Source organism: Larus michahellis, chromosome 9 (assembly GCF_964199755.1).
Source record: "Larus michahellis chromosome 9, bLarMic1.1, whole genome shotgun sequence".
In the NCBI taxonomy this organism is placed as follows: Eukaryota; Metazoa; Chordata; class Aves; order Charadriiformes; family Laridae; genus Larus; species Larus michahellis.
The window spans coordinates 37,943,766-37,964,069 of NC_133904.1; the positions used below are offsets into that span (position 1 = coordinate 37,943,766).

General features: G+C 39.6%; 1 protein-coding gene across 1 annotated transcript in view; it reads right to left on the reverse strand.

Annotated features, from left to right (window-relative positions):
- Positions 1-954: 954 nt before the first annotated feature.
- Positions 955-20,304, reverse strand: part of COL4A5 (collagen type IV alpha 5 chain) — an 83,712-nt gene continuing 64,362 nt past the window's right edge. The window contains exons 37-51 of the mRNA XM_074599931.1: positions 19,276-19,402; positions 17,936-18,016; positions 17,283-17,381; positions 16,660-16,710; positions 15,656-15,841; positions 8,667-8,800; positions 8,187-8,259; positions 7,946-8,017; positions 7,430-7,558; positions 7,059-7,157; positions 5,523-5,735; positions 4,999-5,176; positions 4,296-4,410; positions 3,811-3,983; positions 955-2,856 (exon numbers count right to left, since the gene is read on the reverse strand). Of these exons, the coding sequence (XP_074456032.1) occupies positions 2,775-2,856; positions 3,811-3,983; positions 4,296-4,410; positions 4,999-5,176; positions 5,523-5,735; positions 7,059-7,157; positions 7,430-7,558; positions 7,946-8,017; positions 8,187-8,259; positions 8,667-8,800; positions 15,656-15,841; positions 16,660-16,710; positions 17,283-17,381; positions 17,936-18,016; positions 19,276-19,402 (1,812 nt within the window). The 3' untranslated portion in view covers positions 955-2,774. The remainder of the gene's footprint in view (positions 2,857-3,810; positions 3,984-4,295; positions 4,411-4,998; positions 5,177-5,522; positions 5,736-7,058; positions 7,158-7,429; positions 7,559-7,945; positions 8,018-8,186; positions 8,260-8,666; positions 8,801-15,655; positions 15,842-16,659; positions 16,711-17,282; positions 17,382-17,935; positions 18,017-19,275; positions 19,403-20,304) is intronic.

Sequence of the window (20,304 nt, forward strand, 5' to 3'; positions counted from 1 at the left end):
GTTAAATACTATTTTAAGGCTCTAATGTTTAAAACAGTTTTTAAATTTTCAATAACAAATCTGCAAACACAAGCTTTTACCTGTAGTTTAATATTTATATACTGATGGATAGCACCTAGAGGCCCCAACCAACATTTGAGCCTCCTCAATGACTCTGCCCCAAAGAGCTTACAGTCTAAGCAGTCAAGAAGAAGTAGGAGAAAATAATAATCATGCTCTTTTGTAGATCAGTAACTCTGATCCAACACAAGTCAAGTGATTTACCTGCTCTAAGGCACAAAATGCGTGGTGGGAATTAAACCAACATCTCTTGAATCTCTGCTACAGGTCTCAGTTAAAAGATGCTCCTTCCTCTCTAGACCACTTTTAATAAAAATCAGCCCATTTGGAAATCTCAGCCTGAAGCTGATTAAAGTTCAGGACTGTTCTCCAGGTCAGGGTAAGAGCTGCCGGAACAGAGAACAGAGAACGTGTCTGTCAGAAGTGTAGCTACTTTACATACTTTCATTTCCTGTGGCCATCTTGCAGGTTTAGGACCTAAAGCTGCCACAAGACTAGCTGTTCTGGGTGCTATCTACCTTAGACTGGAACGGCATGTCCTGTCTTTTCAATTCAGTGGGCTTTATTTGACATGCTGTGAGAGAAGCCCAAATCTTAGAAAGATGTGCTGTTTATGCACTGCCAGAACTGTTTACGTTCTGCCCTTTCCCAGGCCCCCATACACGAACACTTCTCGTTGGGGAGCACAAGGCAGGTGCTAAGGAAGGCTGGGAGAGCTCTTTCCTCTGGACACTTCTTAACATGAGCATCCATTCTTATGCTTTTTTGGGGGCTAGGGGGAGGCTGCTATGTTAATTTTAGGCTTCTAAGGAGCCAGCAGTAAGATAACGGCTTGTCTAAGTAAGAGACTTACTATTTTATTTCAGCTTTGGTAACAAGTTCTTGACTTGGAGGTAGCAGCAGGTTCAGTTTATTTCTATATGCATCAGCAAACCAAAATAAAATGAGTTGAAGGATGCACATTGCTGAATTGCCCACTCTCTACCAACATATATAACTGCAGCTAATTGAAAAAAGACAAAGCTATTAATATTTTGCACTTTAAACTAAAGAACTTCAGTTTCATACTTAGCTGAAAGCTTTTGAAATCAGCACCAATCTCATTGTGTAAGTCACTGCCACCTGGTCAGTCACCAGTCCTATGTCTTTTGTCAAATGTGCATAAAACAAGGAGATTTCTGATGCTCCGTGTTTACAATGATAACTGAAAGGTAAGAATGAATAGACATTATCAGATAAATTACTTAACAGTAGTCAATAAACAAATACACTTCACCTGTATAAAGCAGTATGTTAATTCACAAGTTAAGTTGTATTGATAGTTGAGGTGGCAATATACAATGAAAATATTAAAGTATCATGACTTGAAAAATAGTCTTGCTTTGTCAGGGAGCTCTGTTTATACATAAGGGTAAATGAAACGGCACTGACCATAGAAGCTGAACAGTCATGCATACAAAAAGTGATCACTTTTCAGCTATTGCACAAGTAGTGACACTCTAAGACATACACAGTAGGATTCTTACAAAATGACATCAGAAAGACTGCATGCACCATCTTTCAAGGCCTTATGTGAACTATACATACACAGGAGTTGCTGTATACTGTAAATACATAGTGGATGTGTATAAATTCACATAAGATTAAAAGATTAATCTGTAAATAGGAAAAGATCAGTTCCCACAGCTTATGCTTTACTTTATTTAGAAGGTTTCTTAGTGCGTACGCTATTTTGGATAAATGTGTGACACCACTTCAGAGTAGAGGTTTCATGTAAGCATAATCTTAAATGCTTTGGTAACTGGATATTCCCAAGGAACAGGTTTTGTTAAACCAAACTGATTACTAAAATGTGAACGTGACTTGTATTCAGAAAAGAATGATAATAGAATATGGCTAATAATGTCACATATTTTCACAAGATACAAAAAAACTCAAACCTTTTCAAGTGGATTGGGATCTTTAAGCACAAATAAAACCACTGATAGCATGGTGTACAACATTTAAAACCCTGATCAAAATGACTTCAGAATAATTGTGCATTCCCCAGATACATCAGGCTGGCAACTGAGGAAGGAAATGAAATATTAAATGAATGAGTTGGCGTAAGAAGGGTAAATTCTTTCTGTACCACAAGTTTCATAATAAAATACTGTCATAAGTTTTAATTTTAGACATAAGCATTTTTATAGAGTCTGGTTTGTTTCTAAGTGACTGAAAGTTTCAACTAAAAAGGTGTTTACACAATATACACATTTCATTACTTACAAAGAGAAATAAGCTTAAAATTTCATATTAAAAACCTGGGATACAGTAGGGTTAGTAGCACCATGAAAAATGTTTTTCAAAACTGCAGTCTTGTTATTTTAAACATACTCAGTGCGTCGTGTTTTTCTTTATTCTCTTGGTTGATCAAAAAGGTGCCATTTTGGTACAGGGAGAGAAATGAAAAATTTCATCTTCTGATCCTTTGTGAACCTCAAGTATTCTCTTCTGGTTCCAAGAGGTCAATTCTTTCATCTTAGTCCTGTTGTCAAATATGTACCAAAGAACCCTTAGTTTGGCACATGAGTGAGGTACACTTGAATTTGCATGGTTAAAACAGTTTGGATTTGTTTTGTTTGCTTCTTTCTGCACAGTAGCACCATTGTTGCAGCTGGAAGACAGTGCATCTTAGGAATTTTCAACTGTTTTATAAAACATTCTCCAAGACGTTACGTCTTCTTCATGCAAACTTGACAACGACTAATACGCGTCCTCAAGTCTCCAGCTTTCAGTGTCTCTGACTGAGGTTTACTGGTTGACAGAAACAAAGGTAAGGTTAGGTTAGCTTTTTCTTCGTTTACAAAACTGTTCCTTTAAACTTCTACTTAACTCACAGTTTAAGATAACGCTTAAGTACGTAAGTGGGGAATTACTCCTGTATTTAAGAGTTTACCTTAAGAGTGGTCTTTCTGTATGTCTTTGACACCAGGTGACAGATGCTGAGTTTTGGCCAGTGCCTCACTATTTCAGTCTAGCACGTGATGTAGCACAAATACCAAACCGCGTGGAAGGTGAATTTTGTACATTTGAGATAGTATTTCTGAGGTCTTTGTAGCCTTTGGGTTTCTCAGTTGACAGGTACTTTAACAATCCGTAAAAAATACTGCTATGATGAAATACGTACTTAAGTGATGGCTTTACCAAATTATTTATATTTATGTCCACTGGCTTCCTCGCTGCCGAAACGTCATCCTAATTTTTCTGCAAAGTACTGGGAAAAATGCTTGCCACAGAGGGTATGAAACTTCCTTCACACAAGACTTTTAAAAACAGGTGATATGAACATCTGCCTTAATAGGATTAAGTAGAATTGCCCTTCATACCTGTCCCTTGTGAACTACTCTTTCAAATATTTGACTCTATTGAAAGGCCTGGCAAGAAAAAACCCAACAAAATTGAACTTTTAGGCTCCAAATACAGTAACTACGCTAGGACTACTTTCTGAGAAGGTACTACTAAATACGAATAAGAATTGACATAAAAAGAATCAGACTCCTTGCAAAACAGAATGTGCCCTAGCAAGTTTTTACATAATATTAAAGACTTACCAAGGAAACACTTGAAAAACTGGTTGTGAGGGGGTAAACAAACTAAATTATTTCCCTATACCCCTGTAAACAAATCTCTTTTGATCTTCAAAATAAATTCTGTTTCCAAAGCTTTCATTCTGGAAAAAAGAAATATACAAGGAACAGGTTTTCTTACCTGAACATTTCTGACACCTCTACAGTTGCCAGCCAGAAACTGTATGAATTGGCGTAGTAATTACAAGTGCCACGACCATGGCATTCAATAAACGGAGCTGAGCGGAATTCTTCTAAACAGGATCCAGGCGATGCCAAGGCCTGTCCAGAGCCCTCTGCTCCTGCACTAGTGTGCTGGTGTAGGGGTGGAGGAAAGAAACACACAAATAAGAATCTTACAGTAGGTGCTAAAAATTAAATAGCACAGCATTCAGCTACTAAAAGAGCCACTGTTCATTCTCAGTTGAGATAATGCGGCGTCAGATACCTCCATACACTGGGCTCTGTGTACTGGAACATCACTGTTAATCTTGGCTACCACGGTTAGTAATTGAAGGTAAAGGCTTTACGAATGACAACCATTGTAGTCTTTAACAAAGTCCTAAAGCAGCTAGTTGAAGCCACAAGTGGGTACTGGCCACCTCTGGAGCAGGAGACAGTTCTTACCATCATGAAAGAATAACCAATCCAAAGGGAGTCCCAGCCTGGAGGACACGAAGGAATCTGAATGGTCTGACTGTGGACAGCTATCACCATAGCAGGAGCTTCGCACACAACACAGCTGGACACAGGAGAAGTATGAGAGAAACACGTGGTATTAAAATATAATAGGAGTATGTTTTATTAATGATTCTTAGACAGAGAAGGGGAGGAAAACTAGCCTGTGAGAGGCTGTCCCCTTTTAATTTAGGCTTCTACTTCTCATGTGTTTTGTAACTGCAATAAAACAGCATTCTGGAGTGCAAGATCGGCCTGTATTTCCACTAACAACCATTGCGTAAAATGCTGAAGCTGTTCCTGAAACGAAAACGGGAAGCTCTAAGTCCCCAAGTGAATGCCTTAATTCTAGAGCTAAAGGCTCTCGTCTTCCCTTTCCTTTCCACGGCGATCTTCCACTGCTGACTACATAGCCTCCCTGGCCACGGAGAGTGCTTACAGCCTTTGAGCGTCTAATTATCACTGCTGCACATAGACAGACCTTTTAAGACAACGAATACTTTAAAACAAGCTATTTTCCTAGTATTTCCCAGAGCAAAACATGACAGCTTCATCTCCTAATATCCAACCTGCATGTTGGAAATACATGGATAAGATGTGCTATTTATCCAGATATTTAAAAAAAAAGACCTAATAGCCTGCTTTGTCTCACCGGCTAATGAATGGCTGGATGCTTTGCCCAGTCAGTGGCTCCATGCTCATCGGCATTGGCTCTGGAGTTGACAGCCAATAGGAATAGTCATTCCTTGATGCAAAATTACAAACATTGTTGATGTTGCAGAACATGAAGGGCATGGTGCTGAAACGTCTAAGACAGCTCCCAGCAGTACCTACAGAGTAAGACACATAAAACGTGACAGCAAAGTTTTCACTTCATTGCTTTTTATAGCAATTCTTTGAGAACAGTAATTGTGTATTTTTCCTTTCCAGCTGTAAGTGCCCAGTATGTGCTATCAAATTGTCACATGGGGGAAAAACTTAACTTCTCGGTTCTGGTTTACATTCTTTCATCCTGAATTATAATGTGCAACCTCTGGAGGTAATAGATCTTAGCACGTAATCCCCATCCTCATCTAAGAAATCTCCAAGACTGTCATACCTTCAGAGAACCAGAGCATTTGAAAAAGCAGCTACAAACTCTTTCCCCTTAAAGACAGCGCATACAAAATATCTCACCCAAATCCTGGCCATGTGCTCTCTCATTTCCTTGCACATATAGAAGAGAGAATCCATCATATATTCTTGACGTTCCTTGTGGACATAGTGGTGTATCCCTGGTCTGGCTGTGCCGAGTTATAAGGAATCCGTGAGCAACAGAAGCTGTTCCAGGAGGACCAGGTGGGCCTTGTACGCCATCAGGACCAGGAGGTCCCTGTATTCCTCGTGAACCTGTTCACATGAGAGAAACACAACACGCAGTATTTATAAACACCCTTTCTTGCTCTCTCTTAGGACTAATGTAACTCCAAAAGGTTTTGTGATTAAAGTGCTTGTGAGTTGGGGGACCTAGAATCTGCAAACGCCCTCTTCCTCAAATTATTTTCTCACAGAAGCTTGATTAAATCACTGAGGCTGTCATAGCTAGTTATAAAATAACAGTGCAACTTCCGTGTTGTAGGGGTATTCTGAAGTTAAAGTAGGTTCAGAGCTGTGAGGCACTAAGATAACAACTGCAGTGGACATGAGAGCCACTGGAATGAGTCCAAATCAGCTTCCCAGTTCCAAAATGTATTAATCTGTGTATGCAGTGTAATAAGATGATGTTGAAAGATCTTGCTCAAGATCACAAAATAAATGGTAGAGCCAGAAACAGAAGCAAGTCTCACTCTAGGGCATGCTTTGATAACACCTGAGCCAAACCCCACCAAATGAATAAAAGAGCTGCAGTCAGTTTTGGAGTAAGTTACGAAAAGTGGAAATAGGCTAGAACAACCTTGAATGACAGCAGGAACGAGTCGTATGGCTCAGAAAGGTAACAGAAAAGGCATTTGTTCTTGAACAGCAAAAATATCAGGAAATAAACCTACAAATATTTAGACTATCTTATTCCACAGTCATTATTATTTACATTTTTTGTCTAAAATAACTCTTAACAGATTTTGTAGATCTAATCAGAGAAAGAGCAAAAAAAAGGCATTAGGGATTTCTGTACTGTTTTAACTGTTTAAATTCTAATACTTTTTCTCACGAGTTGCAATATATAGATACTTAATACGTATCTTCTTCTTTAGAAAATTGTGCCAGTGCCTCGTCTGATTTCTTTTCTCAAATCATAATTCAGTAATTCTAAGCAGTAGCTGCATGGTAGCACAATCTCTGCCTTTGGTGAAATCCTTTCCTTTATGAAGTCTGTTTTTCCCCATTCATGATTTCCATGCAAAATTAAAATTATTTTACTAATCTCTCTCTTCTGTTCCTTACTATCGTCATTATCTCCTGTGCATCATCTGTGCTGCAAAGGGCATGCCACTAAGGTTGAGATAAAGCACTCCACAACATTATTCAGCAATGTCTGGCAATGTGTTGGTTCCCAGAACATTCCAAACCAAATTATGTTCAGTTGCTTGTAATATTTTTGCATTAAGAAAATCCTAAAATTATTACTTTATTATCATTCCCATGAGGCAAAGATCTCTCTTCCCAATATTAGCCTGCACTCACAAAAGGGAGCATTTCTTTTTACTCTGGGTCCTCATAGAATAAACACCATACCTGGCTGGCCTGGAAGACCTCTTTCTCCTTTACGTCCTGCTGGACCATCAAAACCAGGTAGTCCATCTCGCCCTGGGTCACCAGGATGACCAATTGGACCTAGAATAGACAAATGCATAAGTGAAATAAAAGCTCTTGAAATCTCACTACAGAAATCTTTAAATTGACTGGGACTTATCTATTGTTTCTTCATGATACATTAGACAAGAACAGACCATTAATCAGATTTCTATGGCAGAACCCTACGTTTATCTATACCTCTTGCTGAATTCAGTAACTCGTCTCTGCAGCCTACGCCAAGGGACTCCCATTGCACCCTGCGGTCAGCTATACTTCTGAGTCATTTCCTCTGCAGCCATCTAGGATCATACCTGGCAATCCCTGTGGCCCTGGCAGTCCAGGTGGCCCTTTCGACCCAGGCTGTCCTGGAGGACCCGGGGGACCAGGGTCACCTTTGACAACAATGCTTCGTCCAATGGTACCTGGTAAACCTGGTGGACCTGAGAGAAAGCAGCTTAGTATTAGACAAACCAAGGTGGAAGAGAGCTTTAGAAACAGTTTCTGTTATTCTGTATTGCGAAGTCAGAAGCCAAGAGCTCTATCAATCCAAAGAATGAGTGTATATATAAGGCATAAAAGTGCTTTTGGAGACAGCTCCTAGCCCCCAAAGGACAGCTCTTGCAGGGGTTAATCCACATAAACTGGACAGAGTATAAAATATGGTAGGATTACTTGTAGGGCTAAAAAGCATAGCCTGGAATTGTGTTTAAGCTGTTGCTCCCTTAACTGCTTTCATTGCTGGCTGAGACCGACTCACTTCTACCCTCGTGTAATGAATTCTACTGCCAGGGAGCAAAAGCGACAATAACGCTACTGAGGACTCCTACCTGGTGGGCCTGGCAGTCCTTGACTGCCTGTGAGGCCAGTGGGTCCTGCAGGTCCAGTGGGACCCTTCATACCTGAAACATCAAATTCACACAGTTACACAGTGAAAGAACATGCTGTCTTAAAAATCTGCTGCAGGAATGGCCAAAATCAGGCCTCTCTTCTCCCTGAGAGGCTGTTACTGTGTCTGGAGGTTTTCACTTGAAATGCTAGGTAAACACCTGGGAATACCCAGTTAAATACCTGGGAATCCTGGAACTCCTGGAACCCCGGGGTCGCCCTTCATTCCATTCAGGCCTGGACGACCAGGATCCCCCTGGACAGAACAGCTTCATGTTATTCACTCATCTCCTCAGCAGGTTCAGAAAAACAGATAGAAAATGTGGGTGGGGGACAAATAAGCCCACTTTGGGTCTGTGAACTAGTGCTTTGAACGGTGGAGGCCATGCCTTCTGCTCACTGCACTGGCTGCTGTCAGAGAACGCTGTAACGTGAGGTGTGCATTGACAGCTCCAGCTCCCACAGGAATGTAATGGGGACATCCTGCCCAGATACTGGGGGATAATAAAGGAAAAGATCCTCTTGCTTGCTATGAGACAGGGTGTTAGCTACCACATATTGGCTTCTATTTTACTATGATAAACAGCATACTCCACCCAAATATATTTAATTTTTATTGCATTTAAAAAGAAACTAGGGGGGAAACTCCGTTTCTTGTAGTACCTGGCGTCCAGGTGGTCCATGATCTCCCTTTTGACCAGGCAGGCCAGGTGGGCCAGGTTGACCTGGGTTCCCTTTTTCCCCTTTAAGTCCTCCACTGCCTGGTGGCCCTCGTGGACCTTCTGGGCCTGGTGGACCTTAACATTGCAGAACAAATATGCATATATCAGTACACATCAACTGTTCTCTCCAAGTTTGTGCCTTCAGTGTAGGGAAAAAAAAAAAAAAAAGATATTTTGGCTTGCCTTCCCAGCTCTATTTCAGTGCTGAATTCAGGGTAAACTAAAAGGAAAACAAATAGAGGGATTATTTGGACTACCCAAATTGGGAACCGAGGCTCCTTATCTAGCTGATGAAGAGAAGCAGGTCTTGCCAGAAGGCAGTGCAACTCACCTGCATTAGAAGCTTACCCGTGACCAGACTGGTGCCTTTATAAGAGCCAAGAAACCCAAAATTAGATGGTACAAATATCCCCTCTGATGACCTGCATTACATTCACCACCTCTTAAGCGCTATCTTAAGAGACTAAATTCCTTTTGAAAGTCAATCTCAACAATGTAAAATATTGCTGCTTTTTTTCTGTTAGAATTTACCATACCTATTGAGGAGCCCAGTATATACCATCTACTGACTGCTGGGCAGCAGGAAGTCCATCATCCTGCCTTGCCAAAATGCTAATCTGAGTTTCAGAAACTTCCTTATGTTGAATGATTCTCTCGCCAACTGATTTGTCTATCTTTAGTAGAATTACGCTGTGTAAATCCAACAGAGGAACTGAGATGACCTTTAAATATTTTCCCTTTGCTACAGCCCTATTAATCCAAAGCAAAGCAGTGGATTTAAATGAAACTTCGGTATTTGGAGAACTGAAAGATGAGATCCCCACCTTTATGACACCATCTAAATAGAAGGTTACTGATACTAATTTGTGGTAAAACAAACTGTATGCAAGTGCAGCAACAGCTAATAACATTTTACAAGTTAGATCTCATAATTGGATTAACAAAAGGATCTCTTTGCAGGACAGTGCTATGGCATTCTCCCCTCTAGGACAACAAATCCAATAACATTTATGCTGGATTTTCAATTCTTCTGCAACCTCAAATCATTTAACATCACCTTTGACATCCTCATAGTCTATATTCAGTGGATAAATTTGATGAGCTGTATTTCTGCATGCAAATCTGAGTATTGAATTCCTTCCAAATTTTTTTTTTTTAAATCAACAGCAATATTGTACCAGATTTCACACCCTGTAGCAGTTTCAGCTACAGAAAACATCCCATCATGCAAGGATTTTTTGTGTTCATTTTGGTCTTTTATAGTGGTCTAGTATTGTACATATGCAAAATAATAACAGGTTACCATCTGAGGCATGCTAATCAAATACAGGGTAACCATAGTCCTTAAAAAGATAATCACAGAATTATAGGAAAACATCCGTTTCTCTTACATCAAGTGCAACGCAGTAAAATAAATTGACCGAGTTAAGAGTCTAACCTGGAAGACCTGGAAGGATCAGAGTTCACCAAAGCCCAATGATCGATGTTAGAAGGGTCAGACATCACACAGTACAAAACAAGATTACTAGTTAGAAATAGCACAGATGACAGCATATACACTACACAACAACCCATTTCACCAGCATATTTTGTATTTACAATATAATCCACATGCGTGCATAAAACCATACATGAATACACAACGATATGTATTTTCAGATACAAGTTATTCTGGTGACTAGGCTCTACTAAGACTAATTTGACACTTCATTTAACAGCAAACTTAAAGCTTTACTAAAGAATGTGTTATTGCTTTAACATTACAGCTGAGCCTGTGACTGGTTAGTCCTACACACAATGGGGTTTGGACTATCTAACCATTTCACTGACAATATTCAACATCACGGGGCCTGGAGCTTGGCAAATCTGCAGGTAAACTGTGAATGACAACTTCCTCTTGAGCAAAATTCTGCTTTGGGCAGAGGGGAAGTGTGATTAACAGAAGGACTTATCACCACTAATCAGGTATGAGCCTCAACTCTCTGTGAATACAATTCTAGGACTGAAAAGTAGGCTTATACCCTCTTCAAAACGGTAAGCAGGATTGACATGGATCAAAAGGGCTGCAAATGCTATAAGCAAAATTACAGCAGAACGTACAAATTTAGAATTTGTTGTCTTTACTGTTGGCATTATTTTTTCTTGATAAAAATACCTCAAGATGCTAATTTGCTTGTTTAAGGTTATTCTGGAGAATGGTATGTGATAACCTCCTTAGAAAAATCATTTAAATGTCCTCTTTCAAAAGGTAAGCTGGTTGTCCCCACTATGCTCCTGAATTAATACATATTTTAGCTCCCGTGCCACTTGCATCTTTCCTGTCAGTGAAATGATTTAAGTGTATCAACATACCACCATGCCATTTGCAGCTAAAAACTACATTAAATACATGTCAGGTTTACCTCAATGCACTATTTCTTACTTATTTGGTAAATTATTTTAAATACTAACTGTAATAACAGTTGTTAAAAATAACGACGTGAACATTTCACTGTTACTGTTAAGTATTTATAAACTATATTTGACTATTAGATATAAGTTTTGCTATGATTTATAAATCTGTCCTAGACTTGTTGATTATTGAATTCTGTCTGGGCACAGTCAGAGGGCAGGACAAAACACAAAGCAATTGCTAAGTTCTTCTCAGCATAGCCATGACAGTAGCCCTCTTTGAAAGTGTGGTTACTGCTTGTGTGACCACAGGATGCCCCATCCCTGGAAGTGTTCAAGGCCAAGCTGAATGAGACTTTGAGCAGCCTGGTCGAGTGGGAGGTGTCCCTGCCCATGGCAGGGGGTTGGAACTAGATGATCTTTAAGGTCCCTTCCAACCCGAACCATTCTATGAGTCTATGAGTTTAATTGAAAGGTAAAGTCACATTCATTTTTTTTTACATTACTGCATAAAGCTAGGATTCAAACATCAGGGGTTACCACATTTGCTACCTCACTGTGCTTAGGACAGGACACTAAAACATAAAGTGTATTCCTTTATTGAATTTTGATGACAGTTCTTTGCTTCCTGAAAGTTGTCATAGCAAAACCTAAAGACGTCATTATTATTACATAGATATACCAAGTCATTTGCAATCTAGACACAGGTGTTAAAAATCTTCCCAAGACCTGGCTTGTGCTCCATGCTGATACGCTAAAATCATGATAAGCTTGTGGAAATGACCACGTTCTTACCAATTCTGTTCCGCTGCTCTAGCATTAGGGAGAGGAGGGCTCTATGCCTCTTTTTCATTAAATACGTGTTAAAGGAAGAGCTTTCCTTATTTCCTCCAAATGTGCTGGTGAAGCAAAACAATGGAAATAAGGATTTCTCTGCACTGGAAAATTACAATGCTCCAAGTTGGGAATGTAAAGCATCACTGTTACTCTGTATAAATTTTCCTGCTGACACTGTTGGTATAAAAGAAGCATCTAATTTAAGTCCCTTGAGAGCATCCAAAATCAACAGTAGCAGGTGTTACAAAAATGAATACTGTCAGTTGCCCAAGCTGAGCTGCAAACACAATTATACAGCAAAGACATGGGAGGACAGCGCCGTGTTCTTTTTTTAAAAGATGAAAACCAGTATATATTGTTTTCAGCTGCACTGGGAATAAATATCCCTGGAAGTGTTAAAGGCCAGGCTGGATGCGGCTTTGGGCAATCTGGTCTCATGGGATGTGTCCCTGCCCATGGCAGGGGCGTTGGAACTAAATGATCTATAAGGCCCCTTCCAACCTAATCCATTCTATGATTCTATGAAATATGCTAAAACAAGCTTCATGCTTGGGGACACTTTATAAAAGCCTTGCAAATCTGGACCCACATGATCTTCCACCATGGGGAGAGCAACACTATGCCTTTCCAATGTCAGTCCTACAACAACATGGAGGAAGAGTTCTGAAAGCCAACTGTGAGCTTTTCTTTTCTACCCCAAATTAAACAGTGTGTCTGAAAAATGACTCAGCATATCTACGTTTAGAAACTACAACAGTATATACATTCATTCTCATGCAAAGTTATTATTTTGGAGTTAAGGGGCTAACCTGAGGGACCTGGGAGTAGGGGGTCAGAGTTCACCAAGGTCATCATTAGAACAAGGGGAAAAACATCAAAATTGTTAGAAATATCAACAAGCTAACATATTCAACTAAACCTTTCTTTTTAGATTTAGCTCAATATTCCTTTACATACAGTATGCAAAACACCAAACTATTATTCAGAGCAATGAAAACAGACATGTGGAGTAACAGCAATGTTGTGTTGCCCTGGAAATTGGCTTAATTGTATAATCAATTAATAAATCTGTCCCAAGACCATCTATCAACGTTTGTTTTAGGGGCAACAGAACTGAAGTCAGAGAGCTGTTTGACTTCATCACTTTCACTAATCTTAGAATATGCCCAGAAGTCAACAACAAACAGTACGCACATACAGCTTCTGGTTTTATTTATGTCCCTAGAAGGGGGGTAAAATTTGACAGCCACACAGCTGCTTTTATGACTAAGTGCCTTATGTTGAAATGTTACAAAATCAGCGTTCCAACAATAGACTGTGTTATCATTTGAAACAAAAGGCTGGAGTGCTGATTGTACCAGAACTGCAATAATAGTTTGGTTTATCCACATTAGTTCACGCATAACTGAGCAAAACAAATGCTTCACTTTATACATTGCATGCAACAAAAACGGAAATAAGAGAAAGAAAGAAAGAGAGGGAGAGAGAGAACATGGCTGAGCAGAATCTCACTGGTTGTTTCCCCCCGCCAATGCTCATAAAACTGCACAAAATGAGTCCCACCATTCCTCTGCCTCCCCAGTTGACTAGAGTCAGTAAGCACCTGATTTATACAGAGAAAGGTGAAGAACGGGATGAGAAGCTTCATTAAAAACACCAGTGCTACAGCAGAGCATAGAATCTCAGTTGGTAGTTTTATTATACATCAGGCGCTGCTTAGCTGGTTTACTTTTTTTTTTTCTTTTTTTTTTTCCCCAGTTTGGAGACATCCTCTGTGTAAGAATCTTTTAAAAATGAAGCCCTATACTCTTATGGACCAATCAGCTTCCTGTGCCAAAAAATTTAATTGCTGTATTGCTCTACATACAGAAAAATTATCTTTGGGACAACCTGACATCTAGGATGTCTTAGGCCTTTATTTGGGCACACTTAAATTACAAAGCCCAAGCCCAGCATCCCACCATCTCTTATCCCTTCACTCCTCCTCCCACTTGCCCCAGCTGCGCTCTAAGCGAGTAGGGCTGGGATTTCTTGTCCTGTACTCCTACCTGCCAGTGAGCAACTAGGCAGAAGAGGACAAGGCCACAAGGAAAGCAGAAAGCAAATTAGGACTACTAGCTTGCTGCAGGGATGCCCCACTGACTGGTTAGAGCTCCTGGGGCGCAGCAGTGAGTAAGTTCCTCCAGGAGAAAAGGGGAAGGCATGCACTGCTCCTTCCACTAACCAAATAGGAAACCAGGAAGAAATTGCGACTGGCTGTGGATTATTAACCCAATGGATTGTTCCACACCAGTCACATAAAAAGCAGGTTTAGGATACAACACAATTCAAGTATTTTTACTAGGACTAAAAGAAAACCTCATTATACTGGCAAACAGCACCTCAGTTTTAAGGTGTAAATTAAAACCAAGTGTTGCTTATAATGACTCATTTTTTAAACGCACAGTTAGGATAGATGAGTTCATAGCCTACTCTGCACGAGAGAAAAGCTCATAGTGCCACTGAGAATAATCAAATATTACTCAATTCCAGTTCTTGTGAAAATAGTTTGATAAAATTCCATTCTAAGAACGTTTTTTCAGTGTGATTGCCTCCTTCTGTATCAGAAGAAGCATTAGGAAAAGCAAATCTTAAAATCTTTCCAAATGTGTACTGCAAAACTAAACTCTCCCTTGATACCCAAAAATGAACGATATACGTGTAGCAAATATTTTACAAATGTACTAACTCAAAACTAACTTTCCCCAAACAAGTTGTTGAATAACAGAAAAATCTGAGGTCAGAGTTTAAGGGCAATAAATAAAAATATTACTTCTCCATTAATACGCAAAGAAAAAAAACTGTAATCAACCAATAGCTTGGTTTGAAAGTAGTCTCCTTTAAGGAGAACATCAAGGATGTTACGTGAGATGAGTCTTACTGGTGGCAAAGTACTTCCGGACTCAAGATACAACAATAAGCTCGAGCCAGAGCTGTGAGAGGTTCATTACAGTTAGATTTTTCAAGAGCAGTATCTAAATGCAAATAAATATCCTATGACACAAAATATAAATCAAATTCTAATACACGCCAGGGAGTTGCTCAGCAATGTTAACTCAGTGTAGTGGTTTTTTCATTCCCAGAGTTAGTTGGTGCAGGAACAAAATGCAAACATGGAATGGAAAGGTGAACACGGCATGATGGTGCACTGAGTCCATGGGAGCCACATGACACAATGGAGAAATGACTTATGTTACATGACACGAAGATGAAGAGGCAGCTATCCAATTTGATCATGCTGTGATGCTAGCGTGAATTTGATTTTCATGACTCTTAAAGTGATGGGGTTTGTTACATTCGGTTTTTTGTGCGCGATGACATTTGCTGATCATGTGACAATACTGCAAAGGTATCAGACGTTCAGAAGTCGGTATCGTGCTCGCTAGATGATTACTGTGACAGCATGCGGAGAATCTCCCGTTTATTAGCGCATTAGATTTTTGCTGCTAGGTATCAGAAATTAATAGAAACTGAGACCGATTTATTTTTAGGCACCGCTACTTTTGGCAACAAAATCCTCTGGTTGCCCACAAACGTTAAGATCTATGCCATGAGGCTTGAACTTATCCATCCAAATAAATTGAGAAAGTTTAAAGGCTGATAACCTACCAGCAAAATATGAAAGTACTGGCAGATATTGATAGGTATGGATCACACTTTTACCTGGCCTTCCTGGAACACCTGGTGGGCCAGGGCTACCTTTAGGACCTTCTAGAGGTGGCCCTGGTAATCCTGGTGGACCTGGTGGACCCTGTAGACCAGGGAATCCCTGAAAACCTGGTTCTCCCTTCAGACCTGGAAGTCCAGGGGGCCCCGGTGGGCCAGGTAACCCCAGTTCTCCTTTTTGCCCTGTAAAACCAAACAGCCATGTTTATGAATAATGTTACAATTTGATATGCAAAAAAGTCCAAACGTCAATTTGCAGAGCCATTTCTCTCCCTGGCAGAAGGTGCAAGTCTGGCCACAACTCACTTCATTTGCACAGTGAGACGGTATAAAATTGTTCTAACATTCAGAAAAGAGTTGTGGCTAATAATTCTTGCAGAAGCAAGTGCTATAGCTTCTGACATGTTAAAAGGTCTTACTAAGTCTCATTCTATGAGACTCTATGCTCTAATTCATAAACATCCTCTGAGTTTGTAAGCCTACAAGCCATCCTTTCTGTGAAGAAACCTGTCAGTATTAATACTCCATCATTTTTTTAAGACAGTGCTGAAAGTTAAGAAATACTTGCAAAATTTTCAAATCAGCTTGAGAAATTTAGGACCTTTAATGCTACTGGAAAGTAATGTAACGTAGGTTCTGAAATTGCTTTGAAAATATAGCAAGCAGCTATATTTTCAAAGCAGCTTCATTTGTCATCTGTTGTATGAATGTTTTATTTACTGAGACAAATCAGCAAAGTTCCACACAATGCAGTAGATTATTATCCTGTGTGGATTTATTCTGTCTGCATAATTGCTAATTTACAAAATTCAGTAGTCAGTAATGAGTGTCTTTATTACTGTGGTTAACTGAAACAGTCTGCTGAGGAAAAAAAATATGTTATTTTAGTTGTTGCTATGGCATTCATTTGTTGCAGAACATAAAACATGACCTTCTTTTTCTGGTGTAGAGATATATTTTACATTCAACCTTTTTAGCAAAGAACAATAGAGAAACTATACCTGACAATCCTGGGAGTCCTGGGGGTCCTGGGCGCCCAAAACCTGGTAGACCTGAAAAGAAACATATTCACTTAATAATAAACTTTTAGCTTTCAGTTCTCCAGGAATAGGAATATGAGGCTGAGAATGACTAAAGTGCAGTTCATGTAAATCTCTGATCATTGAAACTACCGGGATTCTCATTCCCTCACCAGTCTACACCAAAGCTAGAGGTTTTGCTACAAAATGCGTCTGTAACTTTCATAAGTTCCATCCATTCACAAGACGCTCTTTCAGATTTTGGGAGTTAAAACATTTGCATTTTTGGTTGAGGTTCTATCCTTAAGGCAGACATTACACTGTTTATCCATTCTGTAACTGAGTTGAAGCAACGCAGCTACCATGGAATACAGGAACAGGGGCTGGTGTTGAAGTCAGGTAACAAAAAAATCTAAGAGCTGATTGAATTCTTGTCCCGTGCTTCACTGGCAGCTTGACAGCATCCTTTGTGAACCATTCAGCATCTGGGAATCACAGGAGCAGCTTTGAAGGTGTATTAGCAGTTATAGGAAAAATAGCCTAGTGATAGCAGGACATCACAGTGCAGAGTGAAGAGGAGAAAACGAAGAGGAAGGATACCTAACCTGGTTCACCCTTCTGACCAGCTGGTCCAGGGATACCATCTCGACCAGGCTGTCCCTTCTCCCCTGAAGGACCAGGAGGGCCAGGACGGCCAATATCACCTATAAGGGGTATAGAACACTTTAGCACAATAATACCTAACCTGCAATAAAAAAGCAACCTCCCCACCATCTGAATCCAAAGGTGTGACAATGTAATAACAAATTCACAAGTGTGTAATCTTAAAATTAAAACCTTTTTCTCTCTCCTCCCTGACAATTTAGAAAAGGCTTTTAGGCCTGTGACCTTTTAAGCAGTTAGTGTTTGCTAAAAATTACATGATGCTTCCCTTTAGGATAAATTAGAATTTTGCTCTTATAAAAACAGGTTAGACCACAGGAATACTTAACATAAATAAAGCTGGTAAATACTGAAACAGTTAACTTCTTGTTTCAATAGCTAAGGGTATGACTACAACAGCAGACACAAGTCATCAAGAGAAAGTTAAAACTTTTCTTTTCTGTTTAATTTCAGTGAACTAAGTGTGTGTAATGGTGTTTGAGCATCCATATAGATACATTTTCATGATGTTAAAAAGATAAGATGAAAGGAAGCGGCTTCATGTGTTATGTTTTTCACAGAAGCAGCTGACCTCTGCTGCACTGTTGATGCTCACCTACTGGCCCAGGTGGTCCAGGCAGGCCAGGATTACCTGGAGGTCCCTCGATACCTTTTGGTCCTGGAATTCCTGGCGTTCCTGTAAAGTACAAGCATTTCAATCAAATTAAGCACAAAACTGGCTCTTCAGCAGATCTCGAAATACCATAATCTGAGATGCCCTGAGTAACAAATGAGCTAATTGTATCAAGACACTGTATTTATGCTCATTTTGCAGATTTATGGCTGACCAAGGAGATGAATTATAAAGCAAAGAACATACAGAAACAAAACATACTAGCACAACTGTCCTTATTGCTACTCTCAAGACTCTGTCTTCTTAATTGTTGAGTGCCTGTGGCCAAGGACAGAGTGAGACTGGCAGTCTGCTAGGAAATCACCACCTTAGAGACAGGCGTTTCTGCTTGACAACAATTTGAAAGCATTCTGAACTGCAGTTGGATAGTCCTTCCCCAATCCTCTTTTCCTTTCCTGAAAAAGCATCTTAATAAAAATGGTCTTAGTTAGAATTTACATCGGATTCTCACCCCCTATGGCATGAACTGAGTCGTTGGTAGGAAAAACAATGGATCCATTGCAGTATGTCTGTTCTGAACAGCATCTGAGCCTGCCATAGGCAGGGTCTCAATACACTGGTTGGACTGTTCACAGTCTTTCAGGCACGTCATGAAGCAGAGGTTAAAAACTCTCAGGTTCATGGCCAGGTTTCGTTATCTTCTAAGATTCCTGCTGCCATGACCACACTGTTATAAATCCCTAACTTCCTACATTAAAGCAGCTCAAGCATGTTTGTAGAACAGCCGCTATTGCTGCAAATGCAGTATGAGCAAACACCTTGTTTCTTTAAATTGAGAATGAAAGAACTGACATATACCCATAAACAATCTCTATTAATATTTTTCAGAGAAGAGCGCAAAACCTAGTTTCATTACGTTTCAGAAAGAGATTTCTCTTTAGATCATATGTTTAGACAATAAATGTTATTAAAAAAGCCCAGTTTTCCTGATGATGCTTTTTTAATTGATTCAGGAGGGAAAAATATGGAGCCAAACATAGATATTTTGTGTGTCAGAGGAGGTGAGAGTCTGACTGCTGTGGAGAGCGGAGACCATTAGCTAACGTAACTGCTGCATCTCCCCAGAGCAGATGAATAATTTCAGAAGGCTCTCTTAAGCAATGCATCCAAACACGTACTCTTGCAGTGACAATTCCAACAGCACAAAGCTTAGAAGCAGCAGACTGCTAGAAGCTGCAGCCCTTCACCAATTACCCGCTCTGTTTAGATGCATGTACCAATATAAGCAAGAAGGAAAATTAAAAAATCCTGTTCAGAATTACCTGGGAATCCAGGAAGGCCTGGTTCTCCTTTTGCACCCGGACTGCCTGGAAATCCAGGCAAACCAGGATTTCCAGCGACACCTTTACTGCCTGGACTACCTGGGTACCCAGGCAAACCAAGATCACCCTAGAAAACATTAAGCAGAAATAAGTACCTCGTCTTTGTAAGATGGGTAAGCTCTTCTTGTACGCTCCCAGTCTTACCATCTTACCAGTCTCACCATTATGTTGCGTACACTTCTCCGTATATCCAGTTAATGTTAACCATCTCACACAAAAAATTAATTGGAAATAGTAACTGTTAAGATTTTAATGGTTTTCCCCTAAGATTTTGTATAAAGTATCATAGCTTTTCCTCAGAATTGGCCTACATTAAATAAAAAAGTGTTCTTTTTCTTTCAGAAGAGACAGATATTTTTACCCCATGATAATGATGAATAAAAAAAGAAATCTGTGGATCTTTAATCATGTGATATTTTTGCTAAATTAATTACTGCACAACATCAATTGTAAGGCATCAGTGAAGGCTGCTAGATATTCTGTAGGTCTTTTTGTCACTTCTCTGTGGGTGAAAGAAAGGATGACATAGGTAAATGTTACTGCAAATGCTTTATGTAGACTTTTAAATTTTAAGCAGCAGTAATCATGATATATCAGCTCCTTAGTAATTTATTCTTAAATGCATATTGTCCTAATTTTTTGAGAATTAACTACAGAATTAGACGTGGGAACAATGATATTAATTGTATAAATCCCTACCAACTACCAAAATGTCAGCATGTGTCACAGTGCAGGCTAGGCCACTAACTGAACCCAACTTAAAAAGTCTGGTAAACAATCTTCTCCTTTAACCAGATTAAATTATATAAAAATATTTTCACCTTTAAAATTAGAAATTTTTGCTCCCCCCTGAAAAGAACAAACCACAGTCAACCCTGCTTGTTATTAATATATTTCTACACATATTTACAGTTGTGCATAATATATATTAAATTATAGTTAAAAAAAAAAAAATCATCAACACAGAAT